A 21520-nucleotide genomic window follows, 5' to 3' on the forward strand; every position below is an offset into this window, starting at 1 on the left:
CCCCGCTTTGTGTCAGAAAAACGCTGCTCCGGCAGAACCAGCGAGGAGATATGAAGACGAGGAGTGATGAGGGCACACTGCTGCTGCCTGCTGAGCAAAGAGCAGTAAAGTGACACATGTGGAGGGAGGAAGGGAGGGAAGGGAGGGAGGGAGGGAGGGAAACCCAAAGAGAGACTGACACAATAGAAGTTGTGAAGCATGTGGTTAAACACCCTTTAATGTCTCTCTACCTTTACTCTATAGTCCTGCACTAAATGAATAATGTGATCACCGATTTAGAAAAGAGAATTAATTTGCCCAGATGTCGTGATGGCAGCGAACAGGAGGAGAGAGAGAAAAGATTCATGTGAAACAACGTCACCATTCTGAGACACGCTGAAGAGATTCACACATTTACAATCAGTCATAAATGATCAGAGTGGAGCAGATTGTTAACGGATTGAAAGGGGACAAAAACACGCATGCAACTCTAACTCGTTGTCAATTTATGTTTTTGGGATATAACCCGCTTAAAGAAAGTAAAATGTTTCATCATTAAAGCGGTTTTACTTTCATAAACGACAGGTAGACTTAGGAATTGTATTTGACAAATGATGAAAATCTCACTTTTCCTCAGACGGGATTAAAAGTCTAAACACCACAGATGCAATGTCACTGCACAGACTGATTGTAATGCTGCATTGAAACCCGTGTGCTTGTTCAAATAGCCGGGCTGCCGGTCAGCTTTCCTTCATTTATTCTGGATGGAAGAATAGTCACCTATCATTACTACTCCGCCTGTCTGCCTTCCTGTCGCTCCTCCTCTGTGATGTGTGTGTGTGTGCAAAATGCCAACACTCATCTGTCCTACATCATCGTAAGTATCTCTGACAGCTCACCACAAGTCGCTCACCATGAGCAAGAAGAGTGTGTGTGTGTGTGTGTGTGTGTGTGTGTGTGTGTGATGGAATGCAATTAAAGAGTGCTTTCACAAGGCTCAATCCAGCTCTTATTACCTGTTCGTTATGGCGGACGCTGCTGTATATAAGCAGAGGAAATTATTATTTCAGTCATCAAATGTCTTCTTTTCAAGTCTAAAACCCCGAAATATTCACTTTTATTCTTCTGGCTGCAGAAAACAGCAGAACCCCTCTGAGGACGAGGAGCGCTCGCTGTCTTTTCACTGGTGAAATGATGCCCTCTTGTGGTGACAATGGCAATGACAGGTAAGTACTGGCCTCACATCTAAAGCCTAAAATATAGACCGTTACATGATCATTTGTGTTCCTTAATTATTTGTATTTTATTATTTAAAGGTTCACTCATAGTAATACACACTTAGTTCTGCAGTTATTCCTCATTTCGGACCAGAATATTGTTTGTTATTTATGTTTAAAGCGAGGGGGTTAATGGGAAAATAACATGGGAAACAACGTCGACATCTAGTGGCCGTTTGAGGAACTAGATTTGTTTTTGTTTAACATTTATACATTAATGAAATAGAGGTCCATACTATTTGTATTTGTGCACCTCTGTGTGTGTTTACAGCGGCCTTTATGCAGCGTAACCCCACAGCCTCTTTCTCAACAATGTAACATTTCCTGACATCCGATTCCCTCGTGTGCCTTCCTTCAGATCATCTTCTAGAGGACAAGAGGGACCGGGGTCGCCGGTACGAGTGCGGCAGCGACTGCACCGACTTGCACTCTTACCTGAGTCGCTGTAACTCGGCGCGGGTGGAGAGCGGGTCCTGGGTGGTCTACGAGAGGTCGAACCACGTGGGCTACCAGTACGTCCTGACCAGAGGAGAGTACCCCGACTACAAGAGCTGGATCGGCCTCAGCGACAGAGTCTGCTCCTGCAAGACGATTCACTTCGTAAGCCTTCCCGTCCTGACTGAACTACTTCTTGAAACAGATTTTGTTTTGTTTAAACCTACCCTGTCACTGTCTCATCCATATCTGCACCACGTCTCTCCAAACCCTCCTCCTCTCTCTCTCGGTTTCCTCTTTGCGTCCTCCTCCAGGCCTCAGCTGATCCTCACAAGATCCAGCTCTATGTAGATGGTTGTATAATTAACCATAAAAGGAGTTTATTATCCTGTCAATCAAATCCAAATTAAACTGTAAAACAAACTATTTTATTATCAGATCTGCATACAGCTGGTGCTCACGATCATCGTTTGAAATCGATGTATTTACATTTTTAACTCGCATGCCAACCTTTGGACAAATGTTTGTCATGCAGTAAGTTGTGCGGCATGCTGCTCGGTCCGGTTTGTCGGCCCCGTGTGTCCGGGTCTTCTCTTCTCACACCGAGGGCTGCCCTTCGTTGATGAAGCTGAGCTGGGCGGTGTGCTCCCCCCACTCCACCCCCTGCAGGTGGAGGGGTTCTCGGGGGTGTGAGGCCATGCTGGAGGGCTGGAGGAGGGGACAAGACCCGGGTATGAACTCAGGCTGGGACAGGAAGTGGAGACGGGGTTGACGGTGCTCACGATCAGGTCCTGATAAGTCCACCAAAGGGGGAGTGATGGATGACGGGTGGCTTGATGAAGAAAGAGAGGGGATGGAGGAGGAGGAGGGATGTGGCACAACTGTGTGCTCATGGGGAGAGCTGTTGAGTGACGGGGGAGCTGAGCGATGACAGACTGGGGGAGCGGTGCTGGTGTGATGAGGAACTGGAAGATGATGGGAGATGATGGTGCGGGAGGATGGACGCCGTAGTGGAGGAAACTCTCCCCGCGACGCCTCCGGTTCAGGCGCCAGGACGCATCGATCGGCCGAACATTCCACAGGGGCACGTTGGGTGAGAAGGGGCGGGGCCGGGGAGCAGCTGTGCGATGACACGCTGGGAGGCGGAGTCACGGCGCCGGGTATCAGCAGCACCGAGGGGTTGTGGAAGAGGGGCTTGAGAAGACTCGTCATTTCCTGCAGCTCCTGACTGACGGCGGTCACCTGACGGGAGAGGACGCTCATCTGGAGAGACGAGAGTCAGGAAAGCTGGTTTTAGAAGCTTCAAATGTGGATTTACTTCTTGAAAGAGTGGGGGGGGGGGGGGGGGGGGGGACTGCTAGGGTCAAACTCTAACAGTTTAACGACTGCAACTTGCAAGTTAACTCACAAATATACAATATTGCAGATGTTCTCTGTGCCACCGCAGTATGATGAGCATTACCTCGTGTTTTAGCTTAGCGATAGTCTGCATCGTGTCATCCTCATCAAGGGCCCCTGTGGACGGACACAGAAAGACATTTAATACACATGCAAGTACGGACTGGATAGAGAGTAGATTAGTGAGTCATTCACACGTGTGTGTGTTAACCTGAGGCAGCTGAATCAGGGCTGGGGAGGAAACTGGGAGTTGAACTGGGAGAAAAATCTAACTTCTGTGCTGAACCACTTTGGTTTTCAGTCTCGATCCCGTCCAAAAACCTGAGGACGAACAGGAGGAGTGAGTCGATGTATTTCACACTGGACAACAAGAAAAATAAAGTGTTTTTGATGAAATATTGCAATTTTGATGTTTCCTGACAGAAGCTTTCGTCGCACACCAGCGTCTGGTGCCACCTCTCCAGGAACTCCATGCATGTTTGCGTTTACGAATAATGTCATGAGTCATAAAGAGCGGCTCACTGCCCCTGAATGAACAAGTCAACGACTTTACCCATGCCGGTGAATCAATGAACGCTTCCTCACCGGGGGCTGAGGTCCGGCTGCAGGCAGCTGAAGGTCACCACGGGGATCTGCAGGCTGGCGGGCCGGGCGTGATCGCTCGCCGCCCTGAAGGCTCGCAGCGGCAGCAGCGGCGAGCGGAGAGGGGAGCACATGGGGGAGCGCAGGCCTCGGCTCAGCCTGCCCAGGCGAGGCATCTTGGGGAGGGGGGAGTGCGCCCCCTCGGACCCCGATCCCTCCTCCACCTCCTTGATGGATGGAAGCTTCTTAAGGATCCCCCCGTTGCTCTCGCAGTCTGCCTGAGGAGGGGAAAAGAGAGCAGTTTTCAACATAAGTTTGTAGCCTTTCCAGTGGGAACACACTACATACTTAAAACCTGCTTGTTGCGGTTACGCTGTGACCAGAGGGGGGAGCTGCTGAGCCACGGAAAGGATCACTCAGTCGCCATTCACATCAGCTGCTGCTGGTGTCCATTCAGTTGGTCAGCTCTCATTCAAAAGCAACGGCATTCAGCTCCTCTGAAGGTTTCGTATAATCTCTGCTGAGAGATTAAATTTGTGGATCTTCATGACTCGTGACAAGTAATACCTGAACAGATGGTCCTTTCAAAGTAAAATCCCTGCAGTCAGATTGTTTGTCGGTGGCTGGTGGAAGGTTATTGGCATTATATTTACTGCATCTTCTCTGTAATTTAAAGATGATTAAAAAACTGGCAAACAAATCCCATTTCCCCCCCCCCCCCCGTCCCCCAGCCCAACACAACCCTTCCCCGTCTCTCCCCTCAGTTTGTTGTCTCCCCCATCTTGTCTTTGGCTCACGTGCCCAACTGGTATTTTTAGATCGCAGGGGTTTCATTTTAGCAGTGGTTTGCCTGAAGGGTACCGAGCGGAGAAGCGTTTTTTAAATTTTATTTCAGCGCGTGTGTGTGTGTGAGCTGCACGTGGCACTATAACAGCATCACCCAATGATGCGTGTGTCTTGAGTTGCATGTGAGAGATGTTGAAATATGGTCACTGCACACCGAGGCATAAAATAGGCATAAAATATGTGTGTGTGTCATTCTGAATCAGGACAAATGTGCTGCGTTATGGTGTGTTGCTGTGTGTGTGGTGTGTGTGTCGGCACGTGAATGCAAATGTCGCTGAGGTTCCCCCTCCAGCTTCCTTTCCCCCTCCAGCTTCCGTTCATCCTGATGTTTTCTGGTCTCGTCTCCATCGGCTTGTTCTATATTTATCCAGTCAGGGATGACCCCCCCCCCCCTCTGACAGCGCTATTTTTAGTCCCTCAGTGGAGGATGCACTACTGCTGTCGCTGTGCGTGCATATAAATATATGTGTGTGTGTAAGTTGTATGTGCATATCAAGGGTACATTTGAGTTTTCTTCTGGCTCCAGCTGCACACATAACAGACATAAACCTATTCTTGGCAAAAAGGTAAAGAAGCGTATTCCCCAAAATTTCTAAGGAAGTTGTACAGTAGACAACAGAAATGGAACTGCTGTTCAGCAGAAATAAAACACGGCACCATGATAAGCCCCTCCATCGTTTTCATCGATTCTTTTTATAACTTTGCAGAGAGTAGACGGGATTGTATCTTTATGATACTAGCACGGTACTTTGTTTTTTTTACTACAGGCTCTTCGAACTACTTTGGAGGACTGAACTTTTAGGAGGAGGTGGTTAAATTAATGAACGCCAGAGGGCCCCACACAGGATCAATATGCAAGACCAATTGACATAGTACTTCTGTGGTTTTTAATCTTTGCTTTACCTGCGTGGAAACACAAAAAAATGTCAAGTGAGGCTTGACAGTCGTGCTCAAACAATAGCAGCATTATGTTTCCCATAAATGAGCTGCGTCCTTGTATTTACCTGCATCTGCTCGTTTTTATAGATTATCTGTTCATCATCAAACTATAACTAAGTGTATTCACAGCCAATCAGGGTGGACTTTCTTCACAATCAAGCAGGAATCAATTAAGTGTTATTTAAATATCTTTCATGCTTCTATACAGTCTCCTCCCCTGGTATTTCTCTTGGACCGCTGCTCTAATTAGCAAGCTTACTCACAGTGAAAATCTGAGTTATTTCCAGTATCCGCTGGTTATTCATGTGTACGCCACAGCGGAGATCCATCTGGAAATCCCTGGCATCCGAGTCGTCCTTGTTGAGCTCATGTCTCTATCTGTTGGCTGAAGCTGCGTCGTCTTCTTCCTCACTCACAGTCCAGATGGCTAATCCCCCTTCAAGTGCATCACTCGGGCGTTGCGTAAAATGGGTGGAAGAGGTCACAGCTGAGTCTAATCTAAAAAAGCAGGACTCACCCAGAATTTTCTTTCCTTGGTATTTTGTGGACTTCTTCGCGATGATGGTCAGAGGGAGGGGTTGCATTTCCAGGCAGGGACGGGGATAAGGAGGCTCTGAGGGATGCCTCAGAGCATGTTCCACTCCAGAACATGCTGGAGGGTCTACATGTCACATCTGGGAACATCTTCGTATCCCCCAGGAGGAGCCTGCTGCCACCTCCACCCAGAGCCAGATAAGTGGCGGGAAATGGACGGCTGCACGGACAACGCAAATCCTTTCTGACACCTTGTGAGTGTGCACTTGTACCTCGTACCTTAGTCTTGTGTCCCTCCCGGAGGTTGTACGTCAGGTCGTGCTGGATCTCAGTGACGAACTTCTGGGCGTAGTCTGGGTAGAGACAGAGCACCTCGCGGAGGCCTTTGAGGCTGATGTACTGGAGATCACAGTAGGTCAGGGCCTTCACACAGGCATTCGTCTTAATCACTTCCTCCTGGGTCAGACAGTCGGAGCCAATCAGATCGCCTCGACCTGGAAAGCAGAGGTGCATAATGTCATGTCCTTAACGGTCCAAATATAAGACCACAAAATATACTGGAGAGGAACAACACCCTCAACCCCATGCAGGTATTGAGAACGGCACACTCTAGAGCAGAGAGGCTGAATGTATGGTTAAGACTATTTTACACACAGTCTCCGGTATTATTCTGTCTTCCCGCTGCCTCTCTCTACCTTCTTCTTTCTCCACAGCTGTCAATCCAATGTGGCAACGCCGAAACAATTTGTGTGTGTGAGAGAAACAGGGAGCCGGAGGGAGGGGGGAAAAAACGAGGCACAAGAGAAGAGAAAGAGAGAGTCTGTGAGGGAAATGTGTGCGCACACACACAACATGCTAATGAGTTTCTTCTACAGGCAGCAGTAACTTCATTATTTACACCAGCTACTAATGGGGACAAACGGTGTTGCCTATTTGCTCCCAGTGCTTTCTATTGAGTTGAATAGATTCCAGAGCTGTTTGTGTATTCGGTTTCATCGATGCAGAACGGAAGGCGTGTCGGCGTACGTGTTGTACGACAAGGCTCTGTGTTTTGTATCTTATTCTGGTTCTAGCTGCTCAACTGGCTCACCCATTGCATTGCATTAATGCAGTTTTTATCGTATTGTAGGCTGCTCTCCTTCATTAGTCTGGCAGACTATTTAATGCTGGATGTCTAATAACTTCCTCAGGAGTATAAGCCCCTTCTCTTCTGCTCATAATGCTGCAAACATACTCCAAAAATAGCATTCTTCAAAACACTTCAGGGTCTTGCTCCAGCATATTTTTTTCATTAACTACAAACCACAATATGCTGCAGCTTTTTATAATCTCTCAACCAATCTATCCCCCGAGTCTCTGACATCTCTTTCATCATTAGATATGAACCATGAACCTTTTCCAGTAAAATAATCATTTCATTCCCACTTAACGGGATATTTTCTGAAGCTTGCTGACCTCTATTACTTACTTTGGCAGGTTAGCTTGGACACCACCATCTTCTTCTTCTTCTTGGAAGCAGACGGCGGAGTCTGAATCACTTTACTGCCGGAATCTAGGAGGGCTTCTACGGTTTGGAGTCCAAGACAGAGAAGCCCTTCATGATTCAGGTAGCAAAATGACTCCCTCAGACTGCAGGTCCAACAGGAGGCTTGGCCCAAAAACCACTGATGTACTTACACACTTATTTAACCTGGATCTGAGCAGGTCTCTCAAAAGGGTGCTGTCCGTGGTGCTGAACCTGGTGTTGGCTGGCTGGTATTGGCAGTGATATTGGTTATACTAAAGCAGCCTTGATTAAAATGAGGACAACAATAAATGAAAACGCATTTTAACACAACATGTGATTGTTTATTTACCGAGAATGGCCAGCACCGTGTTGTCCTTCAGTACTTCCATGGAGCCCGAGCACACGAAGTAGATGGCCTGGAGGGCGTCGCCCTGGCGTATGAGGAACTCCCCGGGAGCGCAGAAGGAGGTCTTGATGATGAGGGAGAGGGAGCGCAGACACCCCCTACTGGCCGACTCAAACAGCGACAGCTGCAGCAGCTCATTGTTCAGATGCATGGCGATGTCAGCCCTCAGCTCGTCTGGGAAGTCCTTCAGTAGCTGTGCAGGGAAAGAGAAGGACAGAGTTCCCCCTCTGCAGTGAAACAACGACACACAAAGCTGATTTCTATGACTGAACGCTGTGGATGAATCCCTCTCAGAGTCTTCCCTTTGTGCATCATCATTTGAATGTGACCGTGTGGGGAGGTGGAGGGAAAGAAAACTTTTACTTTTCCCACAGTCACAACTTACTAATACGTGCATGTCCATTTCTGGAAGTTTTGTTTTCATCTTGAACACTGAAACGTCATTCATTACAGCTGATGCAACACTATACTCTTGTCTTACTCGAGCGTTCCCACTTCATGTGCAACGGAGGAGCAAAGCGAACCTCTTTGCGAGGGAAACTTTTGGGTTATTACCTTAAAGTATTAGCGGCTGTCCCCCATCATGTCATCTCTTTAAAAAGGATTATCTCCATTTAAAGCCATGGTAAAACACATCAAGGGCCAGTTTAGTGTCAATGAGGTCATTCATCCAACATCATGCGTTCACATTCTCTTACGGCAAAGACATTCCATCACTGAAGGTATCTTGAGCCGCCCCTCCTACCTCGCTGACATCGATGCCGTTGTTGACAGACCAGGTCGTCTGGAAACACTCCATCATGCGTTGCTCAAGGGCTTTGGGCAGCCGGTGCACCCGGATGAAGTCCTTCAGGTCCTTGGTGCGGGTGTGGTAGAGGGAGCGGCGTGAGTACATCCTCTGGATGATGGCGGTGACATTTCCAAACACCACAGCATGCATTAACGCTGCAGACAAAGAGATAAATGACTGAATACAAAACCCTGACAATGACATAACATTGTGGATTCTTTTTATCTTTGGTGTTCACCCCACCTCCAATCAGCATGGTGCAGATGGAGAAGATCTTCTCAGAGTCTGTGTTGGCTGAAACGTTGCCGAAGCCCACACTGGTCAGACTGCTCAGAGCGAAGTACAGCGACGTCACATAGGAGCTCCTGACAGACGGGCCGCCGCTCAGCGTCGTCCCCGAGCCGCCGGGCGTCCTCGCTCTGGTCCTGCTGCCGTTCCATTGGGCCGAGCCCAGCAAAGCTGCCCCGTTTAGCGGCTCCAACCCGGAGCCGTTCCACTGGCTGTGATTGGTGAGCGCTGCCGTCACGGCGCCTTGAGGCGAATCGGAGACTCCCAACAGGGAGGTCAGCGGCGCCAGGAAGTATGGCGTTCCCAGGCGTTTGGCCAGTTCATGGAGCCAGCCTGGTGGGAAGAGGGTCCATAAGAGTTTGTCAGTTTAATGAGATGCCTTGTTAGATTACTTTCACGAAAAGGCTTCACTGGCAGTAGGAACAACGCTGGAAGGGCAGAGCAATCACTTCAGAGAATGTCAGCTTTTCTTTGCATTTACACACGGTGCAGATTTGTCTGCTTGTCTGTGTTTTTGCAACTATTTTCTTTAACTGTTTATATATTCTATATTTAAACGTGACTCAGTGCCCACTGTGATGGACATCACGTGTGTATTGGCTGTTTTAAACCTGACTTTGTACAAGTGATTGATTAAGTAGACCGTAAGGAATCAATACATGTCAGGTTTTGACATTTAATTAGCCAGATGAAGGAGTAGGGCATGACAAGACCAGCATGGCAGCCAGACCAAAACAGGAAGTACAGGAAACAGGAATATTAATTCATTTACTTTTTCATTTGTGAACTGTAATGAACTCAGTAAAAGTGCACACGCGGTGTGTACAGGCACAACACACAGAGACAAACCTATATCCCAGGAGGCGGGGCTATTACTTTCGATCTCGCTGCGTCCGATGTAGTACCAGACGCAGGCCATCCAGTGGCCGAGCAGGGCGAATGTGGACATGAGCAGGGTGAGGACCACGGCGCTGTACTGGGAGTACCGATCCAGCTTCTGTAGGAGGCGCAGGAGGCGGAGGAGGCGCACCGTCTTCAGCAGGTGGACCCCGAAGTTCTGCGAGAGAGAGTCATGGGTTCAAAGGTATGAATGCTGGTGTCACTGGGGGGGGGGCACGATCGCTTTCACGGTATTAAAAATACTTCAGAACACCGAGTTGGTGTTTCATTTGCAGCTTTTACCACGACGCCATTGAGAGGAAATCACTGGCATTATCCTCCTGGACTGAAAAGATCCCCGTGGTCCGCCTGAGGTAAATAAAATTGCCTCATCAAACATCATCCCTTTATTGATTCCCTCCATCACCTCTGTATTCACTACACTTGCAATTCCCTGCTTGTTTCCATGGCCAATAAGTGGTCTGTTAATTGAAACCGCTCTGGTTTCATCAAGATGAATTACACCCCTCCTCAGATAGGATTTAATTCGTGAGATATCTGGATATGGATCCAATCAGGGAATTAAATTGAGTAGTCAGTTAAACCCTTGACAACAACATCAAGCTCTGCCTGAAGCCCAAACAGTGACACGATTCACACTTTGGTTGTTCGTATTACGATCTAATAATCGAGAGTTCCTTCAGATTCAGCGATCCAGCATCTTTCACACCGTATGTTTCACCGCTCTGCACTCTGCATCATCTGGCTCATAGATTTGCTTCCATCTGGAATTTGTCCTCAGCGTACTCGTTAATCAGCTCGTTACCTAGCAATGGGTTTCTTGTTGACGCTCAGACTCTCAGTCTTCTTCCCTTGAAGCCGCAACAGCAAATACTGAGAGCACGCTTTCAAGAAAGTATGGAAGGAAGCAAAACTGTATAGCTGTATGTGTGTGTGTGTGTGTGTGTGTGAGAGAGACCCACCACACTGATATTGAAGGCGTAGAGCAGGTCAAAGGGCAAGGCGGCGATCAGATCCACAAACAGCCAGGATGTGACGTAGTGAATGCAGATGCAGCGGGCGTCGTACACCACCTGGCCAGATGTGCTCACGAAGGTGGTGCGGAAGTTCAGCACGATGTCTGGCACACAGGGACACAAATATTTGAGGTATAAACTAAATGATCTGCATTACTAGCTGAGGTTTTGTCACAGGAAACGGTGATCCAAGTTCCTTTAACAAGCCTTCCTCGGGGGGGATTAGTGGACGTGGTTGTCAGAGCAGAGAGGGCCGGTTGAAATAAAGTAGAGAAGAAGAGGAGATTGTTAAGGAGGTTAAATTAGCATACGGCTCTTGTGCGTCTGGAGGAGTTGGAGGCAGCGCGGACTTTGGTGCAGCCAATTAAGAGAAAAGGAGTTTAAGAGCTGCTTGATTGGATTCATTTAAACCAGAAAGGAGTTTCCCCTTAAACTGATAATAGAAGAAAGTTTAAAAAATATAAATGGAAAGGACCCAAGAGGCGTGACTTAAAGCTGTCTGGTGATATTCTTTCTTATTGTCGATAAATTCCATGAAAACACCAAAACCTTCATGACTTTATTTCACTACCGAGTGTTGCCTGTGCAGCTGAAGCCTCACCGATGATGAAAAGTATCTCCACCAAGATATCGCTGACACTTGGAGGGTGACGTGCCGCCGAGGGGCCGTCCTCTCGAATCTCCACCGCGGTGAAGCAGACGTTGTAGGGAACGGTGATGGCGACGTAGAACGTGGCCAACAAGATCAGCCAATCCCAGCCGGCCTTGAACGCACCGTAGTGAAGGAGGATGAGACGGGACTTCTGGACGTCCGCCACCTTGTACTCGGGGACCGGGTTCGCATTGGCTCCAAGAACACTCTGGATGTGTGGAAATGGTATGTTATTTGTATAAATGTATCAACAATTGATTGTCCCTATAGCTTGAGAGTATCTCCACCAGCCAGCATGAATATTTTATTATCATCAGCAGCACTGCTACTGGTGGTAGAGTAATACTATTCAAGGTTTCAGCTGAGATGTGTACTGTGGCATGGTTTGAATTCGACATAATTCAGAGGGAAAGTATAAATATCAGTCAAGTTGCGCATGTGCAAAGTAATGACAGGATAAAAAATATGTCTCACGCATCAAGTTAAGATGAGCTGATGCAAGACGATGAAACCTTTTAACCGTGATACCTGATCAGTCGGCTCCACAATGAGTTAAAATGACTAATGAGAGATTTTATGCTCATTTCTTCACTCCAAGGTCCTGGGTTATTACGATCACACTGCTACGGCACATTTAGTCTCATCCCAGTTGCTTGAATTAACAAGTTGTAGTCTTATTGACTCAAGTTGTTGCAGATGGACTGGCAAATTGCCCCTTTCAGCAATGAAAGTCTGTAAAATGAATCTGCTGACGCCGAATAATCTTTCTTATTCACAGGGTCATTATAATCAAAACACCACTATCGGTATTATGCCTTAAAAACATACAGGAGGTCAACTCCTAACGGGAACAGAAGGTCTCACGTTGTTGATCTTCAGCTTGCTCTTGGTCTTCTCCTGTTTCTGGAGGTGTCCAGACAGCTGGTAGAGGACGGCGCGACTGCGGCGGTGCTCCATGTTGAGGCCTGGAGGGCGGCTGATCTGGTGGATCTCCAGGCCGGTTTCCTCATCTGTAAAAACAAGGACACAAAACTAGAGATACATGCCGGCAGAAACTGCCATTGTACGAATCTGTGGCTATCTGTAAATTGTATTAATTATTTACTGTTAGACAACAGAACTGATGTAGAGTTTTGATTGAAAAGTAGAATCTGTTATTTAACTTGGCTCCCAAACCCGCTCCATAATATCACCAGTCGTGTCTGCTGATGCATTCGTGCCCCGGCTGCAGAGCCTCTATTGGATCATTTCATGTGAATTATAGTGGAATTGGAAAATGCCTCACTTTCCTCTCCACGCTCTCTCTCTCACCAGTGTCAGATCCATTGCCATGGTCCAGGTCCTTGTTTTCTGTGATGTCCTTATGTGACACCAGGAACAGAACCACCTCGCTCTTCTCGTTCTTTATGGGCACGATGTCCAGCAGACACCAGAACTTGGAGCCTGCGCAAAGAAAATAGATCAGGTTTGAGAAAAAGATCAATTTGACTGACATTATTAAACATGATTAAACGTCACAAAATCTCCCGGCCTTCCAGTCTCACCACCCTTCTTGTACAGAATGATCTCAGTCTTAAACTCCCGACGTTCATCCAGGGCCTTCTGCATCTGCGAGGTGAGGCGATCGCTGGTCTCGCCGCCGCACAGGAAGTGACACATGCAGCTCTTCTGCATCAGCTCGCCACGGGCGAAGCCGGTCAGCTCACAGAAGCCATCGGAGCAGTAGACGATGGGAAAGACGGACTGGACCTGAGCGTTCCCCAGGACAAAGTTACTGTCTGGTAGGAGGAAAGTAATAGGGACGGGAAACAGAGAAACAGAATAAAGCATCATTAAGAATTAAAATAGTATCCCTCACTTGTATCAAAAGTGAGAACTTGAGATGCTTGATGGTGGTTCAGAGTCTCCAGAAGCATGTACACATAACTGTTTAACTTCATCAATATCAAATCAGGTAGAAAATAATGTGTTTTGATAGCAGCTCTTATAGTGCTATGCCACTATAAAGTAGTTCATATCAACAACTTAAATCTCCAAATGTTGGTTTAAAAAGGCATAATTTGGACCTGTTACTTTCAAAACATTATTTTTTCTCACTTTTAGAGTTTCAGGTTGATTTACCCAGTAAAATATCTGTGAAAAATGTCCTCCTACTGTCCTTCAGAGAAACCTTAAGTTCACAGCAAGAGACCTTTTTTCATACCTTCTATGGTCCACAGTTTCTTCTTCTTCACAAAATTCACACTTTCCATTATTATGCTTCCCAATAACATAGAGGGAACTGCCTCTTAAGCACGACGCCCCCGAATTTGGGGGCTCTCGGGGGGAGAGGGGGGCTCATAAGTAGCGTCCAGAAATTGCTCATTTTGATAGCCAGAAGTGTACATGTGTATATTTCATTTACCGGACGTATGGGCAACGTATGGGCAACACGATCATATAAGTCACTTTTTACACACTCCAAACACAACTATATACTACTCATATAAGCATCTAGAAAATGTGATAAAAGGACGAAATCCTGGCCAGAAATCTGCGTTATGTGTGCTTTAAATCCATATTTGCACCACTTAGCTCGCAGCTAGATCGATTAGCTACATCGATTAGCATTAGCATGCGACACAGAAATCATAACTACCTTCGTTTTTTCTCTCCGTTGAACCATTATAAAGCTGTGAGTGGACAAGGGTACCATGGCGCTGGTATTCAGCCGAAAAAATCCTTGTTTTTTGTTGTGACGTTTTATGAAATATTGGTCCAAAAACATCGAAAATTATCCGTTTTAGCGGTACCGTCATGGACGCCAAGTGCTTCCTGTTTACTTCTGAGCTGTTTCCTGTGGAAGGGGGGTAAACCCACCTCGGGCCAGGGGTCAGACTTTCGGCCAATAGAATTTTACGCTCAGGGATATGCGGCACTTCTTGCAACGTTATTCGCTGAAACTTCTGTCAATCAACAACCGCTTCTATACCCGGCTTCCTGAGACTCTGACGCGTCGAATGCGGGCTCAATGAATGAAATTGACCAATCATAGGCTGACCTGGAGCCCCATAGACACACATGAACTGAGAAAATCCTATGGATGACAGCCAGAAACATGCTCTGATGATGTTAGGAATCTCAAAATGATTCCTAACAGCTGTATTTGGATGTATTGAATAATATGAGTGATAAAAAAGTGAAATATATCGTTATATAGTCTATAAAAGTACAATGTCAGAGCTGCAACAGCTGGTTCGAAAATGATGACCTCGCGTGACCTCTCTGTACTAAAGCCTCTTATTCTTCACTTTATCCCACTTTAACCTGTATTCAGCAACTACTGATCAGTTGTGCAATGATTTGGGAGAGTTTTTAGGGAGCTGCTGCATTATTTCAAAAACACAATATCAATAAAAGTGCTTTTCTTTCAGGCGAACCTGAATATTTTCAATTTGAGCTGTGTAATGTCTTCATTTACTATATTAACCAACAACATATACATAATATTATGAATATTCTCCCCAGTATTGTGATCTGATTATAGCCTCAAAAATGATTAAAATAGACCTTGTAGTTACAGAACTGTGGTCTCCTGAGTATGGGTATGCTATTTTCGAGCAGAGGCCTACAAATAGGGCTCGTGTTTAAGAGGTGTTAAGACCAGTATGGCCATTCCTCAGTCTTGTCATAATCATCAAACAGTTTTGTAGCACTTCACTTTCACGCTACATTCTTTACTCAACCATGGGGTCATTACCCTACAATTTCACAAAGATGTCATCCTAATTCAAAGAAAACATCATTAAAATTTCATGCTCTCTTTTTTTCCACGGTGTTCATTTTCACTTTATCTTCGTTTCTGCACTCTGAACGGCTTCAGAGTTATTCTAGTCTTTGAAGAGCTTCACTTCAGGCAGAATTTAAAATGCGTTCTGCTTTTCATTGATTTAACTTCATCTTTTCTTCTTCAGCTCCCCCTATTGTTCCCTTCTAATCATCTTTTCTTTGTCTTTGTTCGTCCCCACGTCTCTGCCTCGAAACCATCTATAATATTACCATCTTCTGCGATTATGGGCCACGCAAATAAACTCAACTTCATTTTGGCTGTAGAGCTTAACAACATGCCACATTTAGATCATGAAAGTAATGTCCACATGTTGGAATCTTGCCTATCACAATCAATTTCAACTTTATTTCTCCACTTTAAGATGATGTTAAATAGTTCCCGCGGCGCTGTTGTTCTGTGCAGCTGAAGTTAAAGCGTGCGTGTGAGCTCTGACAAATGGTTTGACAGCCTGAGTTATGGGGACAATCTTGAACAATTCATTATGAAACTGAATTCGGTATGAAAGGGGACTAACACAGCCACGGTATTCATTCCAGTGAGATCATCAAAGTCCACGCACAAAATAATCTGCAAGACTAGAGCGCTTTGAAGAATGTGAGCAATATAGGACGAGAGAAGTGATTCAGTGAGGCATCGACTGAGAGAGGAATGAATTAACTGCGGCACAGAGAAAGTGATCGCATGAAGATGAACCAGGGGACAATGAATTCAATAATGCATGCATTCATAAAGCATGTCCAGTGTAAATGCACAAGTACAAACTGCCCGTCAGTGCAGGAGGCTCATGGGAAGTCACGCATTTCCCAACAAGTTATGAATCACAATAATACAACTAATAAAAGGAGCTTAATGGACAATTTGAAGTGAGCCTGCAAATTGCAGTTATATTTTGGAAAAATACTTGCTGAATTAGACAACAATATTGATGCTACTCTCATGTCTGTACGTTACATGAAACTACAGCAAGGAGACAGCTAGCTTAGCTTAGCACAAAGACAGCTAGCCTTGTTTTTATAGAATCAGACAAAGTAAAAATGACAAGTTGTGTTTTACGACTCGAGGAAGTCATTGTTTCCAGACCAACTTGTCGATACACTTTGGTTATTGTACCGATTAAAAACACGATATATCGAGCTTTAAAAGCCACTGTGGGACTTGAGATTTTGAAGAGTGTGACAGAATATAATAGGATTGCATGAATCACTTCTCACAGAAACAAGAAATTGGTAAAATTGAGATGATTAACTGGTAGAACAGAGGAATATATGAATCTTTGACAGCAGTGAGCACATTTTGCAAAAGCAAGAGTAGTTCTTTCATTAAGGGGAAGTTTTACTGGCCTTCTAACACTGACGCTTTTGGAGGAATGTTTTTTTTAAAGAAAGGAAGCTCATATTTTATTGTTGGATGTTAGAATATGCCGCCTTAACTCTTCTGTGAATGCTTTCCAAAACATTTTAGAACCTGGCTTGATGGGTTGAGCTCAGGTCTCTCTCTCTCTCCATCTCTTCATGGCTCTGTGCGTCTGGGGCGTCGTCACGTTGAAACAGCTTTTGTTTCACGTCATTGTTCTGCCTGACATTGTGTTCCATGTTCGCTGATTTTCTTTTGTCTTGACCAGTCAGCAGTCAGTGACTCACCTGTTTGTCATTTTCAGGAGCTGCGGATTGAAATAATATTCTGATTTATAAAGTTGATTGTCGCCGGTTTAGTGGACATGTTTCTCTTGATATTATTCACGCTTTTACAAAACTGAGAATGTTCATTTGAAGGCAGCACAGGATTACATCCTGCACTTTGAATATCATGAACATATGAAGGATGCAGCCCCATATCCTTGCACCTGGATGTGTGATGCTCTCTGCTACCACACTGCATGCACGGTTACAGTGTTCAGCCCCACACTTACAGGAGACGTGATCTGTTTTTTACAGAAGCAGTTCCTGTGCTCCATCGTTGTCCTTCTGCTCCTCTAAGCCGTGTTCTTTTTATCCTTTGCAGTACTCATTTTCTGCACATTCCCCAGGCAGTATAGGGGCCTGTCACATCCACACTGTGATCCAGGTGTAATAACGTGCGAGCTGAAACTACCAAACTACTCAGACTCAGCCCCTGAGCGCTTAGGGAACCCCGATAAACCCCGGTTGCTAATAACACTGACAGCGATAGCCCGCCACAAGACATTCACCACTGTGCACAATGAAGACCAAACACACACACACACACACACACACACACACACACACACACACACACACACACGCACGCACACATGCAACACGTTTATGGCACTTTTTGAGGACACTGCAAGCCCATTTTGCTACAGTTTGCATGTTGATATTTCCCTTTACAATCAAATAAATTATATTATCAATGGGACATACTTGCAATAATAATAACGTATTTATTCAATGCTAGTCATCTATGATCCGTATATAATATCACTTGAATAGTCGGTGCTTGAGAAACAAACGTGACATTTTAAAGTGAGAGTCCAAAGACAATAAATCTGGAAAACAAATCGGAGCTGAACACTGATGGTGAGACGATGTGTTTCTCTCTGCAAAACTTTACAGCCCACAGCTTTGTGCCGGAACAAAATAAACAACAAAATCTGTCACAGTGAATGGCTCACTTTGGTAAACTATTTCTCACCAGAGCATGAAGATGTGTCCAAGCCCAATCATACTGCATGACCAACACAGGAGATGCATTTGTAATGTTATTTTCATTTGACATTTTACAGGCTGAGCAATAAATTATTAAAAAGGCTATCAATTATTCTGAGGATGAATAAACCTGAGTTGCAGCCATAGCGAGGCTTCATCGTCTTCAATCCTTCCAACAGAAGTTCAGTCTGGACAATGTTGACCCTCCAACATTGTCATCCCTGAGTGATTCATTAAAATCACTGACTTTTGTCCTGCATGCAGTGTATTGAGATATCTCAGGGTTAAAATCTGCCTCCAGCCGAGGCTTTCTACTGCCAGTCGGGGAAAAACAATGTGTCTACCTCTCGACGTGCACACCCTTTCTTGGCAGCTATGCACAGTTTTAGAGTTACTTGGTTTGAGAGAAGCTCCTCATTAAAATCCCTCCGCTGTGTGTTTTTGTTGTTGTTTTTACCGCGGGCCTGCCAGAGGTTAGGACCAAGAATGTGATCATGAATGAGGAACTCAACATGAGCATCTTTCCAGACGTCACCAGTATTATAAGACAATGAGCCCCCGTGCATGTAAAAGGCCCCGCCAGCCTGTACCCATGATGCCCGTTCAGTAATGCATCCATGCCTTCACTACATTCACTGCACATTGCACTATCAGATCAGAGTAGAGCTCATCACCGTTGACACCAAATGAAAAATTCTAATTGAATCAATGCGACTGTATATCATGAAACGTTGCCTTCAGGGTACATGCAGGACACATCAAATACCTGCAGATGCCAAAGAATATCATCACAGCGAAACATGGAGCACCTTGCAGCAGGAGAGCCAATTTTAATCTCCATAAAAAAACACTTTTCTGTTTCAGGAAATAGACAGATCCCGCTGTGATTCCTTGTATACCAGCCCCAACCACACATTCTGGCTGTTGCTGAGTGCTGTTAGTTTGCGCCTTTGGGACCGTGTTATGCAACAGTGTTAAGCTATAATAGCAGCAGTTTGCATGTTGATTGACAGGGTTTAATGTGTTGGTTGAATGAATTGTGTGTGAACGTTGGTAAATAATAGGTTGGATATAATTCTGTCCACCTGTCACAGACAGCTATGCAGGATTATGTTATTGTGATGATTTTAGTGAAGAAAATGAACGTCAGAGAGTCTTTCAAGTAATTCAGGTGCTACTTTTACTTTACGACTGGATCTGTTTTTTCTTTCGTTTGAAATCGGTCATTCATATGGAGACAGATTTAAATATCACATAATTTCCATCACCAGCCACGTGATGGGCAATCAGAGTAGTTATCATTCAAATGACAGTTTCAAATCTTAAATTGACTGACTGACAGTTCTCACTTGCAACTCAAACCAGTGCATTTGAATTGAATTGTTGCACTGAGTCACAGCATTGATGAACACAATGCAGCCTTTGCATAGTTTACTGGCATTGAGGCACGTTCAAATATTTTGGCAAAGGCTCAATGAAAAGACAAAGTATGTCATATGTCTATCCTATGAAAGGACTTCATGGTTAATTCATTGAACAAGCTAGGCGTGAAGCCGTTTCATGAATTCTTGATATCTCAACATCGGTCTGTGCTGCTTCATTCATCATGATTCATTCAGTATCAGCATGCTTATGTCTTCAAGTGGCCGCAATCCTCTTTCAGCACTTTGCAGGTCTTTGGAGGACTTCATCTTTTCAGAGTGAGAGGACAATTCCGATTAAACAAACTGCTTGGAAGATCCGTTGCGCACCATGAAATGAAGGGATTAGAGATAACTCCGATGTACTCACGTGTCCCGTCGAAACGAGTGGCGATGGTATCCAAGAAGGTGTTTTGGGGCGCGATCAGACCCCTCATCACCGGCATCCGAGAGCGGGTCGAGCCGCGTCTCTCCCGCCGCTCGGAGCCTTGGCTCTCGGCGGAGGGGGTCACAAAGCCCGGCAGGAACCTGGGCGAGGTCCCCGGCGCTCCTCCTAACCCCTGGAGGAGGGCGCCGAGCCGAGACACCCGGGACTCCACGGTCCAAAACTGACCACAGACCACCTCGCAGGTGATCCCGGCTAAGAGGAGGAGAGAGGAGCCGCTGGAGGCTGGAGGGGAGAGGACGGAGGGATGGAGGGGCGACGGCGAGGATGGTCACATTTACGCACGGGTGTACTGCAAGGCAATTCCCCTCTTCTCCTCCCCTCCCCTCTCGCTTTCTCTCTTCCTCGCTTACATATACACATTTCTCTCTCTTTTCTTTTTTCTATTTCCAATGTGCACCCACCTCTCTCTCTCTCTCACTCTCTCTCTCTCTCTCTCTCTCTCTCTCTCTCTCTCTCTCTCTCTCTCTCTCTCTCTCTCTCTTTACCGCTCATCTATAGATGTTGGGATGAATGCCTGTTTTAAACGAAGATGTTATACTGTCTTTATTTTGGGTATTTTTTGAATGTGAATATTTCACATGTCATGAACATTCTTCATGGGAGGAATTCACATGTGCTTTTTTTGGAACAGCCCTCTGGCAGTAAGACTGGAGAAGGATGGATGAATGCATGGATGGATGGATGAATGCATGCATGCATGGATGGATTAATGGATGAATGAATGAATGCATGGATGGATGGATGGATGGATGGATGGATGAATGCATTGATGAATTAAAGGATGGATGGATGATGGATGGTTGAATGGATGGACTTAAATAAAGATGATGCACCCCCACCAATCAATAGATGTCTTGCGTAGGTTTATAATGTAACTATTTGTTTGTTCCTTAATGTATTTATTTCCCTCACCCCTGTAAATAGAAAACCTGTACCATTTGTAATAGCACATCTGAATATAAATGATTGCAAGGATGCTGCTGGAGACAAATGATGCGGTGAAGCTGCAGCCCATAAGTTTCCCCATGGGGACAATCAAGCATATCTCATTTGATCTAATCTCAAAGCGTCCCTGCAAAGCAGTTCTGAAGCTTGTGTAGCTTGTTGTAAATTGGTTCTATTCACTGACACATGGAATAGAAACATTGAGGAGTATTAGAGAGAGGATAGTGCCATCTACAGGGCATGAAGCTCAAGTGAAGAGACATTTAATGTTATGGACCAATCATCTAAAATGATATTCCTTTGACTGACTCTGACACCTCCAGCCAAAACAAACCCACAAGCGTAGAATTGAGATTCGCAAATGCCTTCATCGATTCACAAATGTCAAACAAACTTCACAAATGCACATGTAAATGTGAGGAATGCTTTTCATTTATTTTAAAATGTATAATTAATTAGATGTTTATGTTTACAGATTCCAGATTTACTCATGGATTGTCGATCATTCACAAAAATAGTATTGATAAAAAGCTTTTGCAGACCAGCAGATGTCAGTGCAGGATTAGTCACAGATTCAGCATCTTTACAGTGACGCAATGAAGTCTCAATGAAGAGAAAAGTGTTGTTCATTTTACTGTGACTAGTCTTTACATATTGTC

At 45.4% G+C, this 21520-nt stretch overlaps 1 protein-coding gene across 1 annotated transcript; it reads right to left on the reverse strand.

Annotated features, from left to right (window-relative positions):
* Positions 1-2288: 2288 nt before the first annotated feature.
* LOC306797185 (voltage-gated delayed rectifier potassium channel KCNH8-like) lies at positions 2289-19943 on the reverse strand (the record flags this gene model as incomplete). Its single annotated transcript, XM_079296415.1, has 15 exons — positions 19839-19943; positions 13094-13327; positions 12844-12992; positions 12414-12554; positions 11499-11757; positions 10844-11001; positions 9831-10038; positions 8937-9314; positions 8649-8848; positions 7847-8096; positions 6270-6484; positions 3675-3949; positions 3301-3410; positions 3154-3206; positions 2289-2954 (listed from the first exon to the last, which is right to left on the reverse strand). Exons 1-15 carry the CDS (start codon positions 19912-19914, stop codon positions 2289-2291), a joined length of 3372 nt encoding a protein of 1123 aa, XP_079152541.1. The 5' UTR covers positions 19915-19943.
* Positions 19944-21520: the final 1577 nt, after the last annotated feature.

The sequence above is a fragment of the Melanostigma gelatinosum genome (genome assembly GCF_949748355.1).
Source record: "Melanostigma gelatinosum genome assembly, chromosome: 24".
Lineage (NCBI taxonomy): Eukaryota > Metazoa > Chordata > Actinopteri > Perciformes > Zoarcidae > Melanostigma > Melanostigma gelatinosum.